This window comes from Electrona antarctica (genome assembly GCF_951216825.1).
Source record: "Electrona antarctica genome assembly, chromosome: 11".
In the NCBI taxonomy this organism is placed as follows: Eukaryota; Metazoa; Chordata; class Actinopteri; order Myctophiformes; family Myctophidae; genus Electrona; species Electrona antarctica.
Window position 1 is genome coordinate 50,649,319 of NC_136792.1, and position 22,806 is coordinate 50,672,124.

Here is a 22,806-nt window from a genome sequence, read left to right on the forward strand (position 1 = left end):
TAAGATACTGGATTGAATGTAGTTTTATTAACCACATGTGTTATGTTTGACTATTTTGTGTTTTTGTTTATTTTTGTGTTTGATAGCACTTTGTAAATGCATTGATTGTATTTTCTTTTCTTTTGTTTGTGTTCATTTGTCAGTGAGGATTTCCAGCTGGTGTGTGGTCCTGTACACTGCAGTTATTTTTGCACTGTAAAGAAAAGTCATGTTCTGACTGTTCATCTGCACTGTGAAACTGTGAAAACAAGGACTTGCTCATTGAGCCACAAGTAGACCACTGCCCAGAATAAAAAACCCATTATTTTAGTTTGTGTTTATGATAAATACTTATCTCATTTTGCCTGGTTACACATAGACAGGACATCATGCACACAAGCAGTCAGTCTGTATAGTGCAGCTTCACCTTTGAAGCCTTTTTACCACATTGTAAAATTGTACAACTTAATTCACAAACTGCACACAGTAACCAGGTCTCGTCGCTCATAGTGTACAAACGAGCACGTACTGTACGCGGTCATTTCTCAGGATTGTGCTCGCTTGCGTAAACGCCCCTCAACTTCTCCAAAACAACCGCCCGCCTCTCATTGAAAATGAATTACTGTGTCAAGACGCATCAGTCGCTTCCTGTCTGAAAAGACCTTTAGCGTTCAGATAAATGTGATGTGGTTCTATCATATCTGATTGGTTTAACACCAGTTCAGATAAATTAAGTCCAAATCTTAAAAAAACAACTTTGGGATTAATAAAGTGACAACTTTTACAATATCTCCATTACCATTATCCAAATTAATTCCTTATCATTTTTTATTTTTTTTACATTTTACAAAAATTGCTCTTTTGCAATGTGAAATGCCACCGAATTCTTCATTATTTTCTTTGTCTTTATGGGCACATTTGTGAAAGCTGTATGCTTTTATTGTGAAGGCAAAAGTTTCTGAATGTTCTCAGAGCCTGCATATCTCTGCATACTGAACATAGCTGATCTACAAGCTCACAACGTGTCGCGGACGCAACGCGTTGTGAGCTTGTAGATCAGCTACTTTCAGCACGGAACACAAGTACGACAAAGAATAAATCAGGCATCACTGCGCTTCACTCACTGTGGAAGAGAGATGTCTTTTGTTGGCCGTTCGCGGCAATATTATGGACACCAGGACACGTACCTCCTCGACGCAAAAATAACCAACTAAGCTATAGGAAGCTATTTTTCGTGGCACATTATGTTTAATCAAACAACAACAAGTTTCCTCAGTGTTTGTGTTGGGAGTTGGGACAGTGTCTGTCTGCGTGCTGCGTGCATGAGAAAGATTAGTTAATTTGTGTCAAGTAAGGACTTATTGGTTGGTTTTCCACAAGATATTAGGCATGTTTAGGGTGTGTTTTATCGCTGGAATTTCGCCTGGAAGGCTATGGAAACACTCACTCTTGAACGAAGTTGAACGTGAGAAAGTGACGTTCACATACGCCAGAAATGCGTGTGTGAACGTATTCACACTGACGCGTTCACAAGTTCATCAAGCAGAAATACAGTACGTTCAGTTCACGTTCACCCGAAATATGAACGAGTTTGTGAACGATCGTTCTTTGAACGCGTTCGGGTACAACACTGGTCATAGAACAATTATTTGTTTACAAACATAAGTAGTGTGTATATTGTATAGTGTTATAGTGTGTATATTGTATAGGGCTGACCTCGATTAGTCTAATAGTCGACTAATCGATCGGAACGGGTCTCAGTCGACTGACAACCTCTCAGTCGATGTTCAAAAAAAAAACAAAAAAAAACAGTCGGGACGATTTTTTTCTTTTGGGCCGGGTGGAAAACCCCTCCGTTATAATGGTATGCTCCCAGTCCCCGCACCGCAGCATCGGGGAACACTCTGGGCAGCCAGAGTAAAGGCTGGGAGGGACCGAGCCGAGGGAGGCTACTGTACTGTAGCCTACATGTTGTTTATGCTCCGGAGTCCAGACCCATGCAGTTTAATAATATACAGTCACAACAGAATGCACACTGCTGTCTCGTGTCTCATCACAATCCCAATGTGCCACCCGTGAAGTCGGGGGGAAAATAAAAAACAGGCTGCTAGTGTTAGTGTAGGGTCGGGGATCGTTAGCTTAGCGCGTAGCTACTGATTCAACCCACTGATTGAACTTCATCTCCGCCTGTAATCTAGGTTATTTTTTTATTGACAACGTGAACGAACCCCGACACCAGCGCTGCAAAAATAGACAGATCTACAAGCTCTCAACGCGTAGCGAACGGCGCTGCAAAAACAGGCAGGACGCGATGCCTTGAGAGCTTGTGGATCAGCCTCCCCGACGGTGCGGGGAGGCAAGAGTTCTCCGGGGAGGAGGAGAAGTTACCAGGGCAGGCTACATGTTGCTGCGGCTAACAACACTGTCACCAAATGAAATGAAATGAAATCTATATTTACCCAGGGTATCTGGGCTAAGCTCAAGAACTTGTTTCCAGCCAGGCCCTGCTCATAGAACACATTTCATCGTAGTGGTTGATGCCTTGTTCAAGGGCATTTCAGCGGTGGTAATTTTAACGTGTCGGACGGCTGATTCGAACTGGGAACCTTCCGGTATCTAGACCGCGCCGCTATCCGTTCAGCCACCGCTGCCACATGGTTGTGACAGCCAGTGGTTGTGATGTTAGCTTGTCTTGCAGCTGCTTGTCCGTTCCAACTTCACTTCATCTCCACCTGTAACTTATTTTTTATTTTGTTACCCTGGCTGCGCAGCTGCGCTGCAAAAATAGACGGATCTACAAGCTCTCAACGCGTAGCGAACGGCGCTGCAAAAACAGGCAGGACGCGGCGCCTTGAGAGCTTATCGCCCAACCTTAATGCAAATGTGTTTTTGTTTTTTTGGGGGGGGTGCAGGGGGGTGTTCAGTCGACTATCAGTCGACTAACAGCAAATTTATTCATATTAATTTCGACTATACAAATCCTTAGTCGGGGACAGCCCTAATATTGTATAGTGTTATAGTGTGTATATTGTATAGTGTTGTAGTGTGTATATTGTATAGTGTTATAGTGTGTATATTGTATAGTGTTATAGTGTGTATTATTGTATAGTGTTATAGTGTGTATATTGTATAGTGTTATAGTGTGTATATTGTATAGTGTTATAGTGTGTATATTGTATAGTGTTATAGTGTGTATATTGTATAGTGTTATAGTGTGTATATTGTATAGTGTTATAGTGTGTATATTGTATAGTGTTATAGTGTGTATATTGTATAGTGGTATAGTGTGTATACTGTTGTGCAGACTTCTGGAATCAGATAAATTATTCTATTATTATATTATAAATATGTGTATTCAATTTATTCAATATTTGTTTATTGTTATTAGTCCCATTTTACATCTTAAAGATGGAGTGCCATTATTTGTGTACTTTTTCCAATTTTTCATGTGTTTAAGAGGTGACAGTACTTCATTAGACCCCTTGGTGTAGGACTAGTTGTTATGTGCAATGATGTCTTCCCTTTATGTTTAAGGTTTCTTCCTGGAGGCTGAAACCTTGACAGTCAAACGTGCCAATGAAAAGTAATATAGTGACATTACACTATCAGCCCCTCCCCCTTTATCATACAACTACAGTGCGGCTTCAGTTCAGGTGGATCACCACCCATCACCACCCACCAGGCAAACCAGGCATACTTAATGAACTGGTGGGCGTGTCCACATACAAACAACATTTTAACAAATACTGTAGACTTTTTTGGAAACATTCTTCCTCCTTATATGACACTAAGACCTGATGATCATGTTTTCGGGTGGAAACAAATCACGGCACTCCATCTTTAAAATGCTCAGTCGACAAAACTGATTTCAGTTAGTTGGAAGCACATCACGCACCGAAAGTAGCTGATCTACAATCTCAACAACACGTCACAGTATAGAGCAAGGATGGCTTCATTTTAGCTCGGTAGCATTGACGCTAATTATTTAGCATCTAAGATGGCCACCCAAGCTGACGTGTATCCAGCGTGCAACACACTAAAACGAAGTAGTTCCGGGTCGGCAGTCTAGCGTTGGCTCTTGCGTCCACCAGGTGGAAGTCAACTTGTTAATTGATTCAGCATGAAGACTAAAGCATTCTAAATACATATACGCATGCCTTGATCCCTGGTACACCACCCTCCGAGCTGACGTGGAAATGAGCGGACTTTACGACCAAGTTCAAATGATGAATTCCACACGTAGTGTGGAAATGGTCGTAAATGTGCGTACGCTCAAAATATGAGCGTAAACGGCGTTGTGATCTGGCCCATAGTGTGTATATTGTACAAGAGGATTGACATACTGTGTGTGTGGAGGTCCAGGTTCATTACTGAAGTTAAGGGGTTGTCCCATAGATGTGTCACTCTTCATAGACAAACAGCTGGGTGTTGGAGACTCTGGTCTGTGGTGAACACTTCTGGAATAACATAAATGTTTTGTAATTATCATTTGAATGAAGAAGTCAATTTATTCATTTTATTTATATATTTCATTCATATTTGATATAATTATAGAAACATTTACGTTATATGATAACACAGGAGTCGCACACAAGTCTTATAAATGTTTCTATAATTATGTGAATGAAGAGGTACATTTGTTCAATAGTTATTAAGTTGGATTTTACATCTAAAAGGGAAAATGTTTTGAGTTTCAGCTTTGCAGCAACAACGAAAACGAACAAAACAGCACAATGATAATATTACTGATAATAGAAACATAACATTTTACAAACAATAGCATACAATAACAGCTGATAGACACAATCATCTACTCTAGACATAGTTTACGTAGATTGTTGCAGATATAGTTATTTACGCTGAGCTGGATTTGATCCCCAGGCAGAGTCTCCCACTCGCCTATCCCACAACCAGGCGCGCCAGAGCCATTGAGCAAACGGAGCAGTTGCTCCAGCAGATTAAAATGAACCGGCGCCCCCACTAATATCCCCCCCCCCCCCCGCGGCCTCCGCCACCGACAGCGAGAGAGAGAGAGAGAGAGGGGGGGGGGGGGGGGAGGAGAGAGTGTTTGTCTATAGCCCTTTCCACACCACAACGGTCGACAGCCACGCACTTCTTAAAGGCGTAGTGAAACGGAAATGGTGGACATTTTATTTTGAAGTTTCAGACGGTCTCAAGTTGAAACACCGCTATGAAGTTTCTGAACCAATCAGAGCGTCGCATCCCTTCAGGCGATGGGACGGTAGCTAGGGACTGTTGCTATGCTATACGCAGCAGCGTGGTGTGTGTTTGTTTACAAATCAAATAGACGGTCGGGCCAGCTGTACCAGTTTACTGTTATGTGGCTTATTTCTACCCTATAATGTTTTCAGATACATATTTTAGCGTGATGATTAAGTTGAAACCGAGTAATACACTGTCTGGATGTTATCTGGAATGGGAATAAAAACGGAGGATTTCTGTAATCAATAGCAGCTGTGCTGCACGGATGCGCACATATGGAGAGGATACGGGTGAGCTTCATATTTATTGGCTTTTATCGATGTGGGCCTCGACACGTCATCACGCAGCACGTTTTCGTTTTCAGGAAGTAATAAAAAAAATATTTTTATGGACTTTTGATATAAAAACACACAAAAATGAGAATTTTCCCATTTTTTTGGCATCCATTGTTAGGTATGCTCATATGATGACCACGGAGATGGTCTAAAAGTGTGAAAAACGTATTTTTCATTTCACTACACCTTTAAGCTCTGCACAGCTTAAATTCCGAGTTTTTAGACAGCTGGTGGATGGAAAAGAAGCTCCACCTTCGCAGACTTTTTGCGCGGAGGAGAGCGTTTCCGGAAATCTGGCCGTCGTGCAAAAAGTCTGCGGAGGTGGAGCTTCTTTTCCATCCACCAGCTGTCTAAAAACTCAGAATTTAAGCTGCGCGCAGCCGAGAACGTCCGCAGCTCTTTCGATAGTAGGGCAGCACCTTATGTGTGTGTGAGCTTACTTTGTGCTTGCTGCTAGTTTTCAGAAGAATTCATCCAAGGTTTGTCATATTATGTTTTAAAGTAGGCATACATTTTAGCTGGTCAGTCAGTGTGTGCAGACTCAGAGAGAGAAGCAGCACTGCTCTGCTGATTAAATTGATATGACCTAGATATGTCATATGCGCATCTGACTGGCAAGATAATTAGTTATTTGGCAACACCTGTGTGAAATACCAGAATAAGCTTTTTCTTTTTTTTGGTGGCCATCTACAGGCCGGCCATGTGTACTACAGCTGGAAGTTTGTTCCACAGCTGTGGAATTGAGATCCTTTTTTTTTTTACTCATATAATCTGCTATGATTTCTTAAATTATTATTCATGACATGAATGTGCAGTAGCCTACCAAAAAAAAAGGAAATTTAAAAAAAGATATAATGTCACGTTATTATTTATACAAATAAAAAGTGGACTGGTTGGAGGATAAAATAAATAGTATTCTTAAACTACATTTGTGTGACTTTTTTGGGGTTTTTTTTATCATCGTCTCTGCTCTGCTTTTTCTCCCTGGAAATAAAAATGTCTGGGTTTCCGAGGCTACTGCTCTGCTGCTGACGCTATTTCCGGTTACCTTTACGCACGGGGCGCACGGATTTGAATTTCTCCGGTCAGCCTGAATGTGTGTGTTGTTGTTGTCAACATGGCTCAGAAGAGAATGAGTGGGTCCAATTTGGTGGGTCCAAGCCCAAATCAAGTCTAGTTCATGAACCCTTCATGAGCACCAGCAGCAGTGTTCAGCAGGGGACGAGTGCTAACGTTGAAGAGGACATTGTCGTGGAGTTGTCGGAGGAGGAGGAGGAGGACAATAATAAAAACAACAACAGCAGCAGCACCAGCATCAGTGTCCAGGCCCCTGTACCTGAAGCCGTGAGCCAGGTGACTACCGTTATTACCCTCACGTAGCTTACATAATGACATTCTGGACACGTAACTCACGTTGGATATACAGTAAATGCCATGATGAGGGAATTAACCACCCCGGAGCGCAAGAGCACATTTGGGGTTTAAGGTAAAGCATTTACAATTTAACTATATTATTTCTCTAATAGTCACTATTGCAGTGAGAAATAATATAGTACTGTATATGAGAAAGAAGTTAATTTGTGCAGTTCAACCACACAACCACATGCTATATTAAAACTCGGCAATGATAAAAGCCCTTACTGATGAATTGCACATGCACTGCAATTGTAGAGGTACAATTAAAATCTGATCATTTTCGCATTTTAGCATCTAAGATGGACACCCAAGCTGACGTGTATCCAGCGTGCAACACACTAAAACGAAGTAGTTCCGGGTCGGCAGTCTAGCGTTGGCTCTTGCGTCCACCAGGTGGAAGTCAACTTGTTAATTGATTCAGCATGAAGACTAAAGCATTCTAAATACATGTACGCATGCCTTGATCCCTGGTACACCACCCTCCGAGCTGACGTGGAAATGAGCGGACTTTACGACCAAGTTCAAATGATGAATTCCACACGTAGCGTGGAAATGGTCGTAATTGTCCGTACGCTCAAAATATGAGCGTAAACGGCGTTGTGATCTGGCCCATAGTGTGTATATTGTACAAGAGGATTGACATACTGTGTGTGTGGAGGTCCAGGTTCATTACTGAAGTTAAGGGGTTGTCCCATAGATGTGTCACTCTTCATAGACAAACAGCTGGGTGTTGGAGACTCTGGTCTGTGGTGAACACTTCTGGAATAACATAAATGTTTTGTAATTATCATTTGAATGAAGAAGTCAATTTATTCATTTTATTTATATATTTCATTCATATTTGATATAATTATAGAAACATTTACGTTATATGATAACACAGGAGTCGCACACAAGTCTTATAAATGTTTCTATAATTATGTGAATGAAGAGGTACATTTGTTCAATAGTTATTAAGTTGGATTTTACATCTAAAAGGGAAAATGTTTTGAGTTTCACCTTTGCAGCAACAACGAAAACGAACAAAACAGCACAATGATAATATTACTGATAATAGAAACATAACATTTTACAAACAATAGCATACAATAACAGCTGATAGACACAGTCATCTACTCTAGACATAGTTTACGTAGATTGTTGCAGATATAGTTATTTACGCTGAGCTGGATTTAATCCCCAGGCAGAGTCTCCCACTCGCCTATCCCACAACCAGGCGCGCCTGAGCCATTGAGCAAACGGAGCAGCTGCTCCAGCAGATTAAAATGAACCGCCGCATTGCGCCCCCACTAATATCCCCCTCCCCCCCCCCCCCCCCCCCGCGGCCTCCGCCAACGACAGCGAGAGAGAGAGAGAGAGAGGGGGGGGGGAAGAGGAGAGAGTGTTTGTCTATAGCCCTTTCCACACCTAAGCGCAAAACGGTCGACAGCCACGCACTTCTTAAGCTCTGCGCAGCTTAAATTCCGAGTTTTTAGACAGCTGGTGGATGGAAAAGAAGCTCCACCTTCGCAGACTTTTTGCAAGGAGGAGAGCGTTTCCGGGAATCTGGCCGTTGCGCAAAAAGTCTGCGGAGGTGGAGCTTCTTTTCCATCCACCAGCTGTCTAAAAACTCAGAATTTAAGCTGCGCGCAGCCGAGAACGTGCGCAGCTCTTTCGATAGTAGGGCAGCACCTTATGTGTGTGTGAGCTTACTTTGTGCTTGCTGCTAGTTTTCAGAAGAATTCATCCAAGGTTTGTCATATTATGTTTTAAAGTAGGCATACATTTTAGCTGGTCAGTCAGTGTGTGCAGACTCAGAGAGAGAAGCAGCACTGCTCTGCTGATTAAATTGATATGACCTAGATATGTCATATGCGCATCTGACTGGCAAGATAATTAGTTATTTGGCAACACCTGTGTGAAATACCAGAATAAGCTTTTTCTTTTTTTTTGGTGGCCATCTACAGGCCGGCCATGTGTACTACAGCTGGAAGTTTGTTCCACAGCTGTGGAATTGAGATCCTTTTTTTTTAAACTCATATAATCTGCTATGATTTCTTAAATTATTATTCATGACATGAATGTGCAGTAGCCTACCAAAAAAAAAGGAAATTTAAAAAAATATATAATGTCACGTTATTATTTATATAAATAAAAAGTGGACTGGTTGGAAGATAAAATAAATAGTATTCTTAAACTACATTTGTGTGACTTTTTGGGGGGTTTTTTTATATCATCGTCTCTGCTCTGCTTTTTCTCCCTGGAAATAAAAACGTCTGGGTTTCCGAGGCTACTGCTCTGCTGCTGACGCTATTTCCGGTTACCTTTACGCACGGGGCGCACGGATTTGAATTTCTCCGGTCAGCCTGAATGTGTGTGTTGTTGTTGTCAACATGGCTCAGAAGAGAATGAGTGATTTATTTGGTGGGTCCAAGCCCAAATCAAGTCTAGTTCATGAACCCTTCATGAGCACCAGCAGCAGTGTTCAGCAGGGGACGAGTGCTAACGTTGAAGAGGACATTGTCGTGGAGTTGTCGGAGGTGGAGGACAATAATAAAAACAACAACAGCAGCAGCAGCAGTGTCCAGGCCCCTGTACCTGCAGCCGTGAGCCAGGCGACTACCGTTATTACCCTCACGTAGCTTACATAATGACATTCTGGACACGTAACTCACGTTGGATATACAGTAAATGCCATGATGAGGGAATTAACCACCCCGGAGCGCAAGAGCACATTTGGGGTTTAAGGTAAAGCATTTACAATTTAACTATATTATTTCTCTAATAGTCACTATTGCAGTGAGAAATAATATAGTACTGTATATGAGAAAGAAGTTAATTTGTGCAGTTCAACCACACAACCACATGCTATATTAAAACTCGGCAATGATAAAAGCCCTTACTGATGAATTGCACATGCACTGCAATTGTAGAGGTACAATTAAAATCTGATAATTTTCGCATTTTAGCATCTAAGATGGACACCCAAGCTGACGTGTATCCAGCGTGCAACACACTAAAACGAAGTAGTTCCGGGTCGGCAGTCTAGCGTTGGCTCTTGCGTCCACCAGGTGGAAGTCAACTTGTTAATTGATTCAGCATGAAGACTAAAGCATTCTAAATACATGTACGCATGCCTTGATCCCTGGTACACCACCCTCCGAGCTGACGTGGAAATGAGCGGACTTTACGACCAAGTTCAAATGATGAATTCCACACGTAGCGTGGAAATGGTCGTAATTGTCTGTACGCTCAAAATATGAGCGTAAACGGCGTTGTGATCTGGCCCATAGTGTGTATATTGTACAAGAGGATTGACATACTGTGTGTGTGGAGGTCCAGGTTCATTACTGAAGTTAAGGGGTTGTCCCATAGATGTGTCACTCTTCATAGACAAACAGCTGGGTGTTGGAGACTCTGGTCTGTGGTGAACACTTCTGGAATAACATAAATGTTTTGTAATTATCATTTGAATGAAGAAGTCAATTTATTCATTTTATTTATATATTTCATTCATATTTGATATAATTATAGAAACATTTACGTTATATGATAACACAGGAGTCGCACACAAGTCTTATAAATGTTTCTATAATTATGTGAATGAAGAGGTACATTTGTTCAATAGTTATTAAGTTGGATTTTACATCTAAAAGGGAAAATGTTTTGAGTTTCACCTTTGCAGCAACAACGAAAACGAACAAAACAGCACAATGATAATATTACTGATAATAGAAACATAATATTTTACAAACAATAGCATACAATAACAGCTGATAGACACAGTCATCTACTCTAGACATAGTTTACGTAGATTGTTGCAGATATAGTTATTTACGCTGAGCTGGATTTAATCCCCAGGCAGAGTCTCCCACTCGCCTATCCCACAACCAGGCGCGCCTGAGCCATTGAGCAAACGGAGCAGCTGCTCCAGCAGATTAAAATGAACCGGCGCATTGCGCCCCCACTAATATCCCCCCCCCCCCCCCCCCCCCCCGCGGCCTCCGCCACCGACAGCGAGAGAGAGAGAGAGGGGGGGGGGGGGGGAGGAGGAGAGAGTGTTTGTCTATAGCCCTTTCCACACCTAAGCGCAAAACGGTCGACAGCCACGCACTTCTTAAGCTCTGCGCAGCTTAAATTCCGAGTTTTTAGACAGCTGGTGGATGGAAAAGAAGCTCCACCTTCGCAGACTTTTTGCAAGGAGGAGAGCGTTTCCGGGAATCTGGCCGTTGCGCAAAAAGTCTGCGGAGGTGGAGCTTCTTTTCCATCCACCAGCTGTCTAAAAACTCAGAATTTAAGCTGCGCGCAGCCGAGAACGTGCGCAGCTCTTTCGATAGTAGGGCAGCACCTTATGTGTGTGTGAGCTTACTTTGTGCTTGCTGCTAGTTTTCAGAAGAATTCATCCAAGGTTTGTCATATTATGTTTTAAAGTAGGCATACATTTTAGCTGGTCAGTCAGTGTGTGCAGACTCAGAGAGAGAAGCAGCACTGCTCTGCTGATTAAATTGATATGACCTAGATATGTCATATGCGCATCTGACTGGCAAGATAATTAGTTATTTGGCAACACCTGTGTGAAATACCAGAATAAGCTTTTTCTTTTTTTTGGTGGCCATCTACAGGCCGGCCATGTGTACTACAGCTGGAAGTTTGTTCCACAGCTGTGGAATTGAGATCCTTTTTTTTTAAACTCATATAATCTGCTATGATTTCTTAAATTATTATTCATGACATGAATGTGCAGTAGCCTACCAAAAAAAAAGGAAATTTAAAAAAATATATAATGTCACGTTATTATTTATATAAATAAAAAGTGGACTGGTTGGAAGATAAAATAAATAGTATTCTTAAACTACATTTGTGTGACTTTTTGGGGGGGTTTTTTTATATCATCGTCTCTGCTCTGCTTTTTCTCCCTGGAAATAAAAACGTCTGGGTTTCCGAGGCTACTGCTCTGCTGCTGACGCTATTTCCGGTTACCTTTACGCACGGGGCGCACGGATTTGAATTTCTCCGGTCAGCCTGAATGTGTGTGTTGTTGTTGTCAACATGGCTCAGAAGAGAATGAGTGATTTATTTGGTGGGTCCAAGCCCAAATCAAGTCTAGTTCATGAACCCTTCATGAGCACCAGCAGCAGTGTTCAGCAGGGGACGAGTGCTAACGTTGAAGAGGACATTGTCGTGGAGTTGTCGGAGGAGGAGGACAATAATAAAAACAACAACAGCAGCAGCAGCAGCAGCAGTGTCCAGGCCCCTGTACCTGCAGCCGTGAGCCAGGCGACTACCGTTATTACCCTCACGTAGCTTACATAATGACATTCTGGACACGTAACTCACGTTGGATATACAGTAAATGCCATGATGAGGGAATTAACCACCCCGGAGCGCAAGAGCACATTTGGGGTTTAAGGTAAAGCATTTACAATTTAACTATATTATTTCTCTAATAGTCACTATTGCAGTGAGAAATAATATAGTATATGAGAAAGAAGTTAATTTGTGCAGTTCAACCACACAACCACATGCTATATTAAAACTCGGCAATGATAAAAGCCCTTACTGATGAATTGCACATGCACTGCAATTGTAGAGGTACAATTCAAATCTGATAATTTTCGCATTTTAGCATCTAAGATGGACACCCAAGCTGACGTGTATCCAGCGTGCAACACACTAAAACGAAGTAGTTCCGGGTCGGCAGTCTAGCGTTGGCTCTTGCGTCCACCAGGTGGAAGTCAACTTGTTAATTGATTCAGCATGAAGACTAAAGCATTCTAAATACATGTACGCATGCCTTGATCCCTGGTACACCACCCTCCGAGCTGACGTGGAAATGAGCGGACTTTACGACCAAGTTCAAATGATGAATTCCACACGTAGCGTGGAAATGGTCGTAAATGTCCGTACGCTCAAAATATGAGCGTAAACGGCGTTGTGATCTGGCCCATAGTGTGTATATTGTACAAGAGGATTGACATACTGTGTGTGTGGAGGTCCAGGTTCATTACTGAAGTTAAGGGGTTGTCCCATAGATGTGTCACTCTTCATAGACAAACAGCTGGGTGTTGGAGACTCTGGTCTGTGGTGAACACTTCTGGAATAACATAAATGTTTTGTAATTATCATTTGAATGAAGAAGTCAATGTATTCATTTTATTTATATATTTCATTCATATTTGATATAATTATAGAAACATTTACGTTATATGATAACACAGGAGTCGCACACAAGTCTTATAAATGTTTCTATAATTATGTGAATGAAGAGGTACATTTGTTCAATAGTTATTAAGTTGGATTTTACATCTAAAAGGGAAAATGTTTTGAGTTTCACCTTTGCAGCAACAACGAAAACGAACAAAACAGCACAATGATAATATTACTGATAATAGAAACATAACATTTTACAAACAATAGCATACAATAACAGCTGATAGACACAGTCATCTACTCTAGACATAGTTTACGTAGATTGTTGCAGATATAGTTATTTACGCTGAGCTGGATTTAATCCCCAGGCAGAGTCTCCCACTCGCCTATCCCACAACCAGGCGCGCCTGAGCCATTGAGCAAACGGAGCAGCTGCTCCAGCAGATTAAAATGAACCGGCGCATTGCGCCCCCACTAATATCCCCCCCCCCCCCCCCCGCGGCCTCCGCCACCGACAGCGAGAGAGAGAGAGAGAGAGGGGGGGGGGAGGAGGAGAGAGTGTTTGTCTATAGCCCTTTCCACACCTAAGCGCAAAACGGTCGACAGCCACGCACTTCTTAAGCTCTGCGCAGCTTAAATTCCGAGTTTTTAGACAGCTGGTGGATGGAAAAGAAGCTCCACCTTCGCAGACTTTTTGCGCGGAGGAGAGCGTTTCCGGGAATCTGGCCGTTGCGCAAAAAGTCTGCGGAGGTGGAGCTTCTTTTCCATCCACCAGCTGTCTAAAAACTCAGAATTTAAGCTGCGCGCAGCCGAGAACGTCCGCAGCTCTTTCGATAGTAGGGCAGCACCTTATGTGTGTGTGAGCTTACTTTGTGCTTGCTGCTAGTTTTCAGAAGAATTCATCCAAGGTTTGTCATATTATGTTTTAAAGTAGGCATACATTTTAGCTGGTCAGTCAGTGTGTGCAGACTCAGAGAGAGAAGCAGCACTGCTCTGCTGATTAAATTGATATGACCTAGATATGTCATATGCGCATCTGACTGGCAAGATAATTAGTTATTTGGCAACACCTGTGTGAAATACCAGAATAAGCTTTTTCTTTTTTTTGGTGGCCATCTACAGGCCGGCCATGTGTACTACAGCTGGAAGATTGTTCCACAGCTGTGGAATTGAGATCCTTTTTTTTTTAAACTCATATAATCTGCTATGATTTCTTAAATTATTATTCATGACATGAATGTGCAGTAGCCTACCAAAAAAAAAGGAAATTTAAAAAAATATATAATGTCACGTTATTATTTATATAAATAAAAAGTGGACTGGTTGGAAGATAAAATAAATAGTATTCTTAAACTACATTTGTGTGACTTTTTTGGGGGGGTTTTTTTATCATCGTCTCTGCTCTGCTTTTTCTCCCTGGAAATAAAAACGTCTGGGTTTCCGAGGCTACTGCTCTGCTGCTGACGCTATTTCCGGTTACCTTTACGCACGGGGCGCACGGATTTGAATTTCTCCGGTCAGCCTGAATATGTGTGTTGTTGTTGTCAACATGGCTCAGAAGAGAATGAGTGATTTATTTGGTGGGTCCAAGCCCAAATCAAGTCTAGTTCATGAACCCTTCATGAGCACCAGCAGCAGTGTTCAGCAGGGGACGAGTGCTAACGTTGAAGAGGACATTGTCGTGGAGTTGTCGGAGGAGGAGGACAATAATAAAAACAACAACAGCAGCAGCAGCAGCACCAGCAGCAGTGTCCAGGCCCCTGTACCTGCAGCCGTGAGCCAGGCGACTACCGTTATTACCCTCACGTAGCTTACATAATGACATTCTGGACACGTAACTCACGTTGGATATACAGTAAATGCCATGATGAGGGAATTAACCACCCCGGAGCGCAAGAGCACATTTGGGGTTTAAGGTAAAGCATTTACAATTTAACTATATTATTTCTCTAATAGTCACTATTGCAGTAAGAAATAATATAGTATATGAGAAAGAAGTTAATTTGTGCAGTTCAACCACACGACCACATGCTATATTAAAACTCGGCAATGATAAAAGCCCTTACTGATGAATTGCACATGCACTGCAATTGTAGAGGTACAATTAAAATCTGATCATTTTCGCATTTTAGCATCTAAGATGGCCACCCAAGCTGACGTGTATCCAGCGTGCAACACACTAAAACGAAGTAGTTCCGGGTCGGCAGTCTAGCGTTGGCTCTTGCGTCCACCAGGTGGAAGTCAACTTGTTAATTGATTCAGCATGAAGACTAAAGCATTCTAAATACATGTACGCATGCCTTGATCCCTGGTACACCACCCTCCGAGCTGACGTGGAAATGAGCGGACTTTACGACCAAGTTCAAATGATGAATTCCACACGTAGCGTGGAAATGGTCGTAAATGTCCGTACGCTCAAAATATGAGCGTAAACGGCGTTGTGATCTGGCCCATAGTGTGTATATTGTACAAGAGGATTGACATACTGTGTGTGTGGAGGTCCAGGTTCATTACTGAAGTTAAGTGGTTGTCCCATAGATGTGTCACTCTTCATAGACAAACAGCTGGGTGTTGGAGACTCTGGTCTGTGGTGAACACTTCTGGAATAACATAAATGTTTTGTAATTATCATTTGAATGAAGAAGTCAATGTATTCATTTTATTTATATATTTCATTCATATTTGATATAATTATAGAAACATTTACGTTATATGATAACACAGGAGTCGCACACAAGTCTTATAAATGTTTCTATAATTATGTGAATGAAGAGGTACATTTGTTCAATAGTTATTAAGTTGGATTTTACATCTAAAAGGGAAAATGTTTTGAGTTTCACCTTTGCAGCAACAACGAAAACGAACAAAACAGCACAATGATAATATTACTGATAATAGAAACATAACATTTTACAAACAATAGCATACAATAACAGCTGATAGACACAGTCATCTACTCTAGACATAGTTTACGTAGATTGTTGCAGATATAGTTATTTACGCTGAGCTGGATTTGATCCCCAGGCAGAGTCTCCCACTCGCCTATCCCACAACCAGGCGCGCCTGAGCCATTGAGCAAACGGAGCAGCTGCTCCAGCAGATTAAAATGAACCGGCGCATTGCGCCCCCACTAATATCCCCCCCCCCCCCCCCCCCCCCCCCCTCCGCCACCGACAGCGAGAGAGAGAGAGAGAGGGGGGGGGAGGAGGAGAGAGTGTTTGTCTATAGCCCTTTCCACACCTAAGCGCAAAACGGTCGACAGCCACGCACTTCTTAAGCTCTGCGCAGCTTAAATTCCGAGTTTTTAGACAGCTGGTGGATGGAAAAGAAGCTCCACCTTCGCAGACTTTTTGCGCGGAGGAGAGCATTTCCGGGAATCTGGCCGTCGCGCAAAACATCTCCGGAGGTGGAGCTTCTTTTCCATCCACCAGGTGTCTAAAAACTCAGAATTTAAGCTGCGCGCAGCCGAGAACGTCCGCAGCTCTTTCGATAGTAGGGCAGCACCTTATGTGTGTGTGAGCTTACTTTGTGCTTGCTGCTAGTTTTCAGAAGAATTCATCCAAGGTTTGTCATATTATGTTTTAAAGTAGGCATACATTTTAGCTGGTCAGTCAGTGTGTGCAGACTCAGAGAGAGAAGCAGCACTGCTCTGCTGATTAAATTGATATGACCTAGATATGTCATATGTGCATCTGACTGGCAAGATAATTAGTTATTTGGCAACACCTGTGTGAAATACCAGTATAAGCTTTTTCTTTTTTTTGGTGGCCATCTACTGGCCGGCCATGTGTACTACAGCTGGAAGTTTGTTCCACAGCTGTGGAATTGAGATCCTTTTTTTTTAAACTCATATAATCTGCTATGATTTCTTAAATTATTATTCATGACATGAATGTGCAGTAGCCTACCAAAAAAAAGGAAATTTTAAAAAATATATAATGTCACGTTATTATTTATATAAATAAAAAGTGGACTGGTTGGAGGATAAAATAAATAGTATTCTTAAACTACATTTGTGTGACTTTTTTTATCATCGTCTCTGCTCTGCTTTTTCTCCCTGGAAATAAAAACGTCTGGGTTTCCGAGGCTACTGCTCTGCTGCTGACGCTATTTCCGGTTACCTTTACGCACGGGGCGCACGGATTTGAATTTCTCCGGTCAGCCTGAATGTGTGTGTTGTTGTTGTCAACATGGCTCAGAAGAGAATGAGTGATTTATTTGGTGGGTCCAAGCCCAAATCAAGTCTAGTTCATGAACCCTTCATGAGCACCAGCAGCAGTGTTCAGCAGGGGACGAGTGCTAACGTTGAAGAGGACATTGTCGTGGAGTTGTCGGAGGAGGAGGACAATAATAAAAACAACAACAGCAGCAGCACCAGCAGCAGTGTCCAGGCCCCTGTACCTGCAGCCGTGAGCCAGGCGACCACCGTTATTACCCTCACGTAGCTTACATAATGACATTCTGGACACGTAACTCACGTTGGATATACAGTAAATGCCATGATGAGGGAATTAACCACCCCGGAGCGCAAGAGCACATTTGGGGTTTAAGGTAAAGCATTTACAATTTAACTATATTATTTCTCTAATAGTCACTATTGCAGTGAGAAATAATATAGTATATGAGAAAGAAGTTAATTTGTGCAGTTCAACCACACAACCACATGCTATATTAAAACTCGGCAATGATAAAAGCCCTTACTGATGAATTGCACATGCACTGCAATTGTAGAGGTACAATTCAAATCTGATCATTTTCGCATTTTCGCATCTAAGATGGACACCCAAGCTGACGTGTATCCAGCGTGCAACACACTAAAACGAAGTAGTTCCGGGTCGGCAGTCTAGCGTTGGCTCTTGCGTCCACCAGGTGGAAGTCAACTTGTTAATTGATTCAGCATGAAGACTAAAGCATTCTAAATACATGTACGCATGCCTTGATCCCTGGTACACCACCCTCCGAGCTGACGTGGAAATGAGCGGACTTTACGACCAAGTTCAAATGATGAATTCCACACGTAGCGTGGAAATGGTCGTAAATGTCCGTACGCTCAAAATATGAGCGTAAACGGCGTTGTGATCTGGCCCATAGTGTGTATATTGTACAAGAGGATTGACATACTGTGTGTGTGGAGGTCCAGGTTCATTACTGAAGTTAAGGGGTTGTCCCATAGATGTGTCACTCTTCATAGACAAACAGCTGGGTGTTGGAGACTCTGGTCTGTGGTGAACACTTCTGGAATAACATAAATGTTTTGTAATTATCATTTGAATGAAGAAGTCAATGTATTCATTTTATTTATATATTTCATTCATATTTGATATAATTATAGAAACATTTACGTTATATGATAACACAGGAGTCGCACACAAGTCTTATAAATGTTTCTATAATTATGTGAATGAAGAGGTACATTTGTTCAATAGTTATTAAGTTGGATTTTACATCTAAAAGGGAAAATGTTTTGAGTTTCACCTTTGCAGCAACAACGAAAACGAACAAAACAGCACAATGATAATATTACTGATAATAGAAACATAACATTTTACAAACAATAGCATACAATAACAGCTGATAGACACAGTCATCTACTCTAGACATAGTTTACGTAGATTGTTGCAGATATAGTTATTTACGCTGAGCTGGATTTGATCCCCAGGCAGAGTCTCCCACTCGCCTATCCCACAACCAGGCGCGCCTGAGCCATTGAGCAAACGGAGCAGCTGCTCCAGCAGATTAAAATGAACCGGCGCATTGCGCCCCCACTAATATCCCCCCCCCCCCCCCCCCCGCGGCCTCCGCCACCGACAGCGAGAGAGAGAGAGAGAGAGGGGGGGGGAGGAGGAGAGAGTGTTTGTCTATAGCCCTTTCCACACCTAAGCGCAAAACGGTCGACAGCCACGCACTTCTTAAGCTCTGCGCAGCTTAAATTCCGAGTTTTTAGACAGCTGGTGGATGGAAAAGAAGCTCCACCTTCGCAGACTTTTTGCGCGGAGGAGAGCGTTTCCGGGAATCTGGCCGTCGCGCAAAAAGTCTGCGGAGGTGGAGCTTCTTTTCCATCCACCAGCTGTCTAAAAACTCAGAATTTAAGCTGCGCGCAGCCGAGAACGTGCGCAGCTCTTTCGATAGTAGGGCAGCACCTTATGTGTGTGTGAGCTTACTTTGTGCTTGCTGCTAGTTTTCAGAAGAATTCATCCAAGGTTTGTCATATTATGTTTTAAAGTAGGCATACATTTTAGCTGGTCAGTCAGTGTGTGCAGACTCAGAGAGAGAAGCAGCACTGCTCTGCTGATTAAATTGATATGACCTAGATATGTCATATGTGCATCTGACTGGCAAGATAATTAGTTATTTGGCAACACCTGTGTGAAATACCAGTATAAGCTTTTTCTTTTTTTTGGTGGCCATCTACTGGCCGGCCATGTGTACTACAGCTGGAAGTTTGTTCCACAGCTGTGGAATTGAGATCCTTTTTTTTTAAACTCATATAATCTGCTATGATTTCTTAAATTATTATTCATGACATGAATGTGCAGTAGCCTACCAAAAAAAAGGAAATTTTAAAAAATATATAATGTCACGTTATTATTTATATAAATAAAAAGTGGACTGGTTGGAGGATAAAATAAATAGTATTCTTAAACTACATTTGTGTGACTTTTTTGGGGGTTTTTTTTATCATCGTCTCTGCTCTGCTTTTTCTCCCTGGAAATAAAAACGTCTGGGTTTCCGAGGCTACTGCTCTGCTGCTGACGCTATTTCCGGTTACCTTTACGCACGGGGCGCACGGATTTGAATTTCTCCGGTCAGCCTGAATGTGTGTGTTGTTGTTGTCAACATGGCTCAGAAGAGAATGAGTGATTTATTTGGTGGGTCCAAGCCCAAATCAAGTCTAGTTCATGAACCCTTCATGAGCACCAGCAGCAGTGTTCAGCAGGGGACGAGTGCTAACGTTGAAGAGGACATTGTCGTGGAGTTGTCGGAGGAGGAGGACAATAATAAAAACAACAACAGCAGCAGCACCAGCAGCAGTGTCCAGGCCCCTGTACCTGCAGCCGTGAGCCAGGCGACCACCGTTATTACCCTCACGTAGCTTACATAATGACATTCTGGACACGTAACTCACGTTGGATATACAGTAAATGCCATGATGAGGGAATTAACCACCCCGGAGCGCAAGAGCACATTTGGGGTTTAAGGTAAAGCATTTACAATTTAACTATATTATTTCTCTAATAGTCACTATTGCAGTGAGAAATAATATAGTATATGAGAAAGAAGTTAATTTGTGCAGTTCAACCACACAACCACATGCTATATTAAAACTCGGCAATGATAAAAGCCCTTACTGATGAATTGCACATGCACTGCAATTGTAGAGGTACAATTCAAATCTGATCATTTTCGCATTTTAGCATCTAAGATGGCCACCCAAGCTGACGTGTATCCAGCGTGCAACACACTAAAACGAAGTAGTTCCGGGTCGGCAGTCTAGCGTTGGCTCTTGCGTCCACCAGGTGGAATTCAACTTGTTAATTGATTCAGCATGAAGACTAAAGCATTCTAAATACATGTACGCATGCCTTGATCCCTGGTACACCACCCTCCGAGCTGACGTGGAAATGAGCGGACTTTACGACCAAGTTCAAATGATGAATTCCACACGTAGCGTGGAAATGGTCGTAAATGTCCGTACGCTCAAAATATGAGCGTAAACGGCGTTGTGATCTGGCCCAGAGTGTGTATATTGTACAGGAGGATTGACATACTGTGTGTGTGGAGGTCCAGGTTCATTACTGAAGTTAAGGGGTTGTCCCATAGATGTGTCACTCTTCATAGACATGTAGCTGGGTGTTGGAGACTCTGCTCTGTGGTACAGACTTCTGGAATAAAATTGTTTGTGTGAATGATCTGTCAGTTCATTTTTTATTTGTATTGTTACATTCCATTTTACTTCCAAAAGGGTAACATCCTCTCACAACATTGCAGCAACAAGAAAACTGAATAAAATAGCAAAAAACATAATATAAATTGTCATGTTGTGGTTTTACTATACACTGACGCCACGCTAGACAGGAACGCCCAAAAACGTCACATCCGGTTTTCTATGGCTGCCAATGCAACTTGGTCCAATCCTTAATCACATACGGACAAACATCTATGCCGATGCTATCTAACTTGCGGAGGTAGCGTGCCTTGTCCACAGGCAACAGATCTTTCAACGTATGGCATTGCAAATACGTTTGATAATCGCTACTCTGCTCAATATTGTTTTTAAAATGCCGCAAATTGCATTGCAGTAAACGAGAGCAAATCACAACTTCCCCCGGGGGTGGGCGGAGTCACAGTTTGAGGCGCTGATTACGCGCCGTGGTGTCAGTGTATAGGCATGTAAAAGACTGTAGTTACAGGGCTTGGCCAAGAGGGGGCACAAGTACACCAGATTAGGACTGTACAACATAAACATTACAGAGACTTTAGTTGTCATGTTGCACACATGCCTAAAATAGCTCTTATTTGTGCCGCCCTCTTTGAAAACCATGTATTTCTAACTCCAGCTTGTCACTCTCCAGGCTGCATGAACAGAGCTCAGTTTTCTGCCCCCTCAATGTCGTAACTCTGTCTTACTCTATGGCTCTGGTAGGAGGCAACCACCAGCTTGGAGGAAGTGACTTTATTATGTTGCGAGCTTCCAGTCTGTGTTCCTCACTTGGGAAATAAACAACAAGCTTATTGTACTGTAACCTTGTGTGGCGTCTTCAGTATTCAAGTTACCATAGAAATATAAAATCTTACTAAATATACAGTACAATAACGGGTGATAGTTTAAACATAGCTTGTTGCATACTGTACAAATACTGTACATATTACTGTACACATACTGTACACATACTGAACATGCACACAAGCAGCCAGCCTGTCTACTGAACACCACACTGTGATTTGTACCACTTAATTCACAAACTGTTCACACAGTAACTTACAATCTGTAGATAAACTTTAAACAGAGTTGATACCACATTATTAGATGTTATGTCTTGTTTTTTGTAATTCACATGACTTAGAATGAGATCACATTGTTGTGCTATAGACAGTGATGTGTATATGATGCAAACCAGAATAAGTTGTACTCTTATCTGTACCTGTACACAAGATGTAACAGTACAACCTTGAACCTTGAATTGTAGGCTATTGGAGGATTGACATACTGTGTATCTGGAGGTCCAGGTTCATTACTGAAGGCAGGAGGATCATCTTTAGACCAGTCACTCTTCATAGACACACAGCTGGGTGTTGGATACTCTGCTCTGTGGTGAACACTTCTGGAATCATAGACATGTTTATATAATTATCAGGTGAATTCACTTGGTTCAATATTTGTTGTTGTAAAGTCCCATTTTACATCTACATGGATTAACGTGCTCAGTCGCCACAACTGATTTAAGTTATTTGGAAGCACATCGCACACTGACAATAGCTGATCTACAAGCTTACTGTCCACTGTACCATGATGTAAGAAATTCTGAAAATATAAGGGGAAAAAATCCAGGATAAGAATCCATATATTTCTTTGGATGTTTTTGTTTTTAGGACAATTCATAGAGAAGGCAGACAGTTACCTTGGAGAACAATGTATCCATAACTGTTTATGTATTGTGTTTGTGGTGTGTTGGTGTAAGTACATTTAGTGATTGTCTTGTAAGCTTGTTTGGGCTGGGCACCT

The 22,806-nt window shown here is 42.1% G+C and overlaps 1 protein-coding gene across 1 annotated transcript in view; it reads right to left on the bottom strand.

Annotated features, from left to right (window-relative positions):
* Window positions 1-22,806, bottom strand: part of LOC306932207 (protein NLRC3-like) — a 56,212-nt gene that overhangs the window by 29,090 nt on the left and 4,316 nt on the right. The window contains exons 2-3 of the mRNA XM_079513904.1: window positions 22,292-22,405; window positions 20,860-20,965 (exon numbers count right to left, since the gene is read on the bottom strand). Coding sequence (XP_079370030.1) covers window positions 20,860-20,965; window positions 22,292-22,405 — 220 coding nt within the window. The remainder of the gene's footprint in view (window positions 1-20,859; window positions 20,966-22,291; window positions 22,406-22,806) is intronic.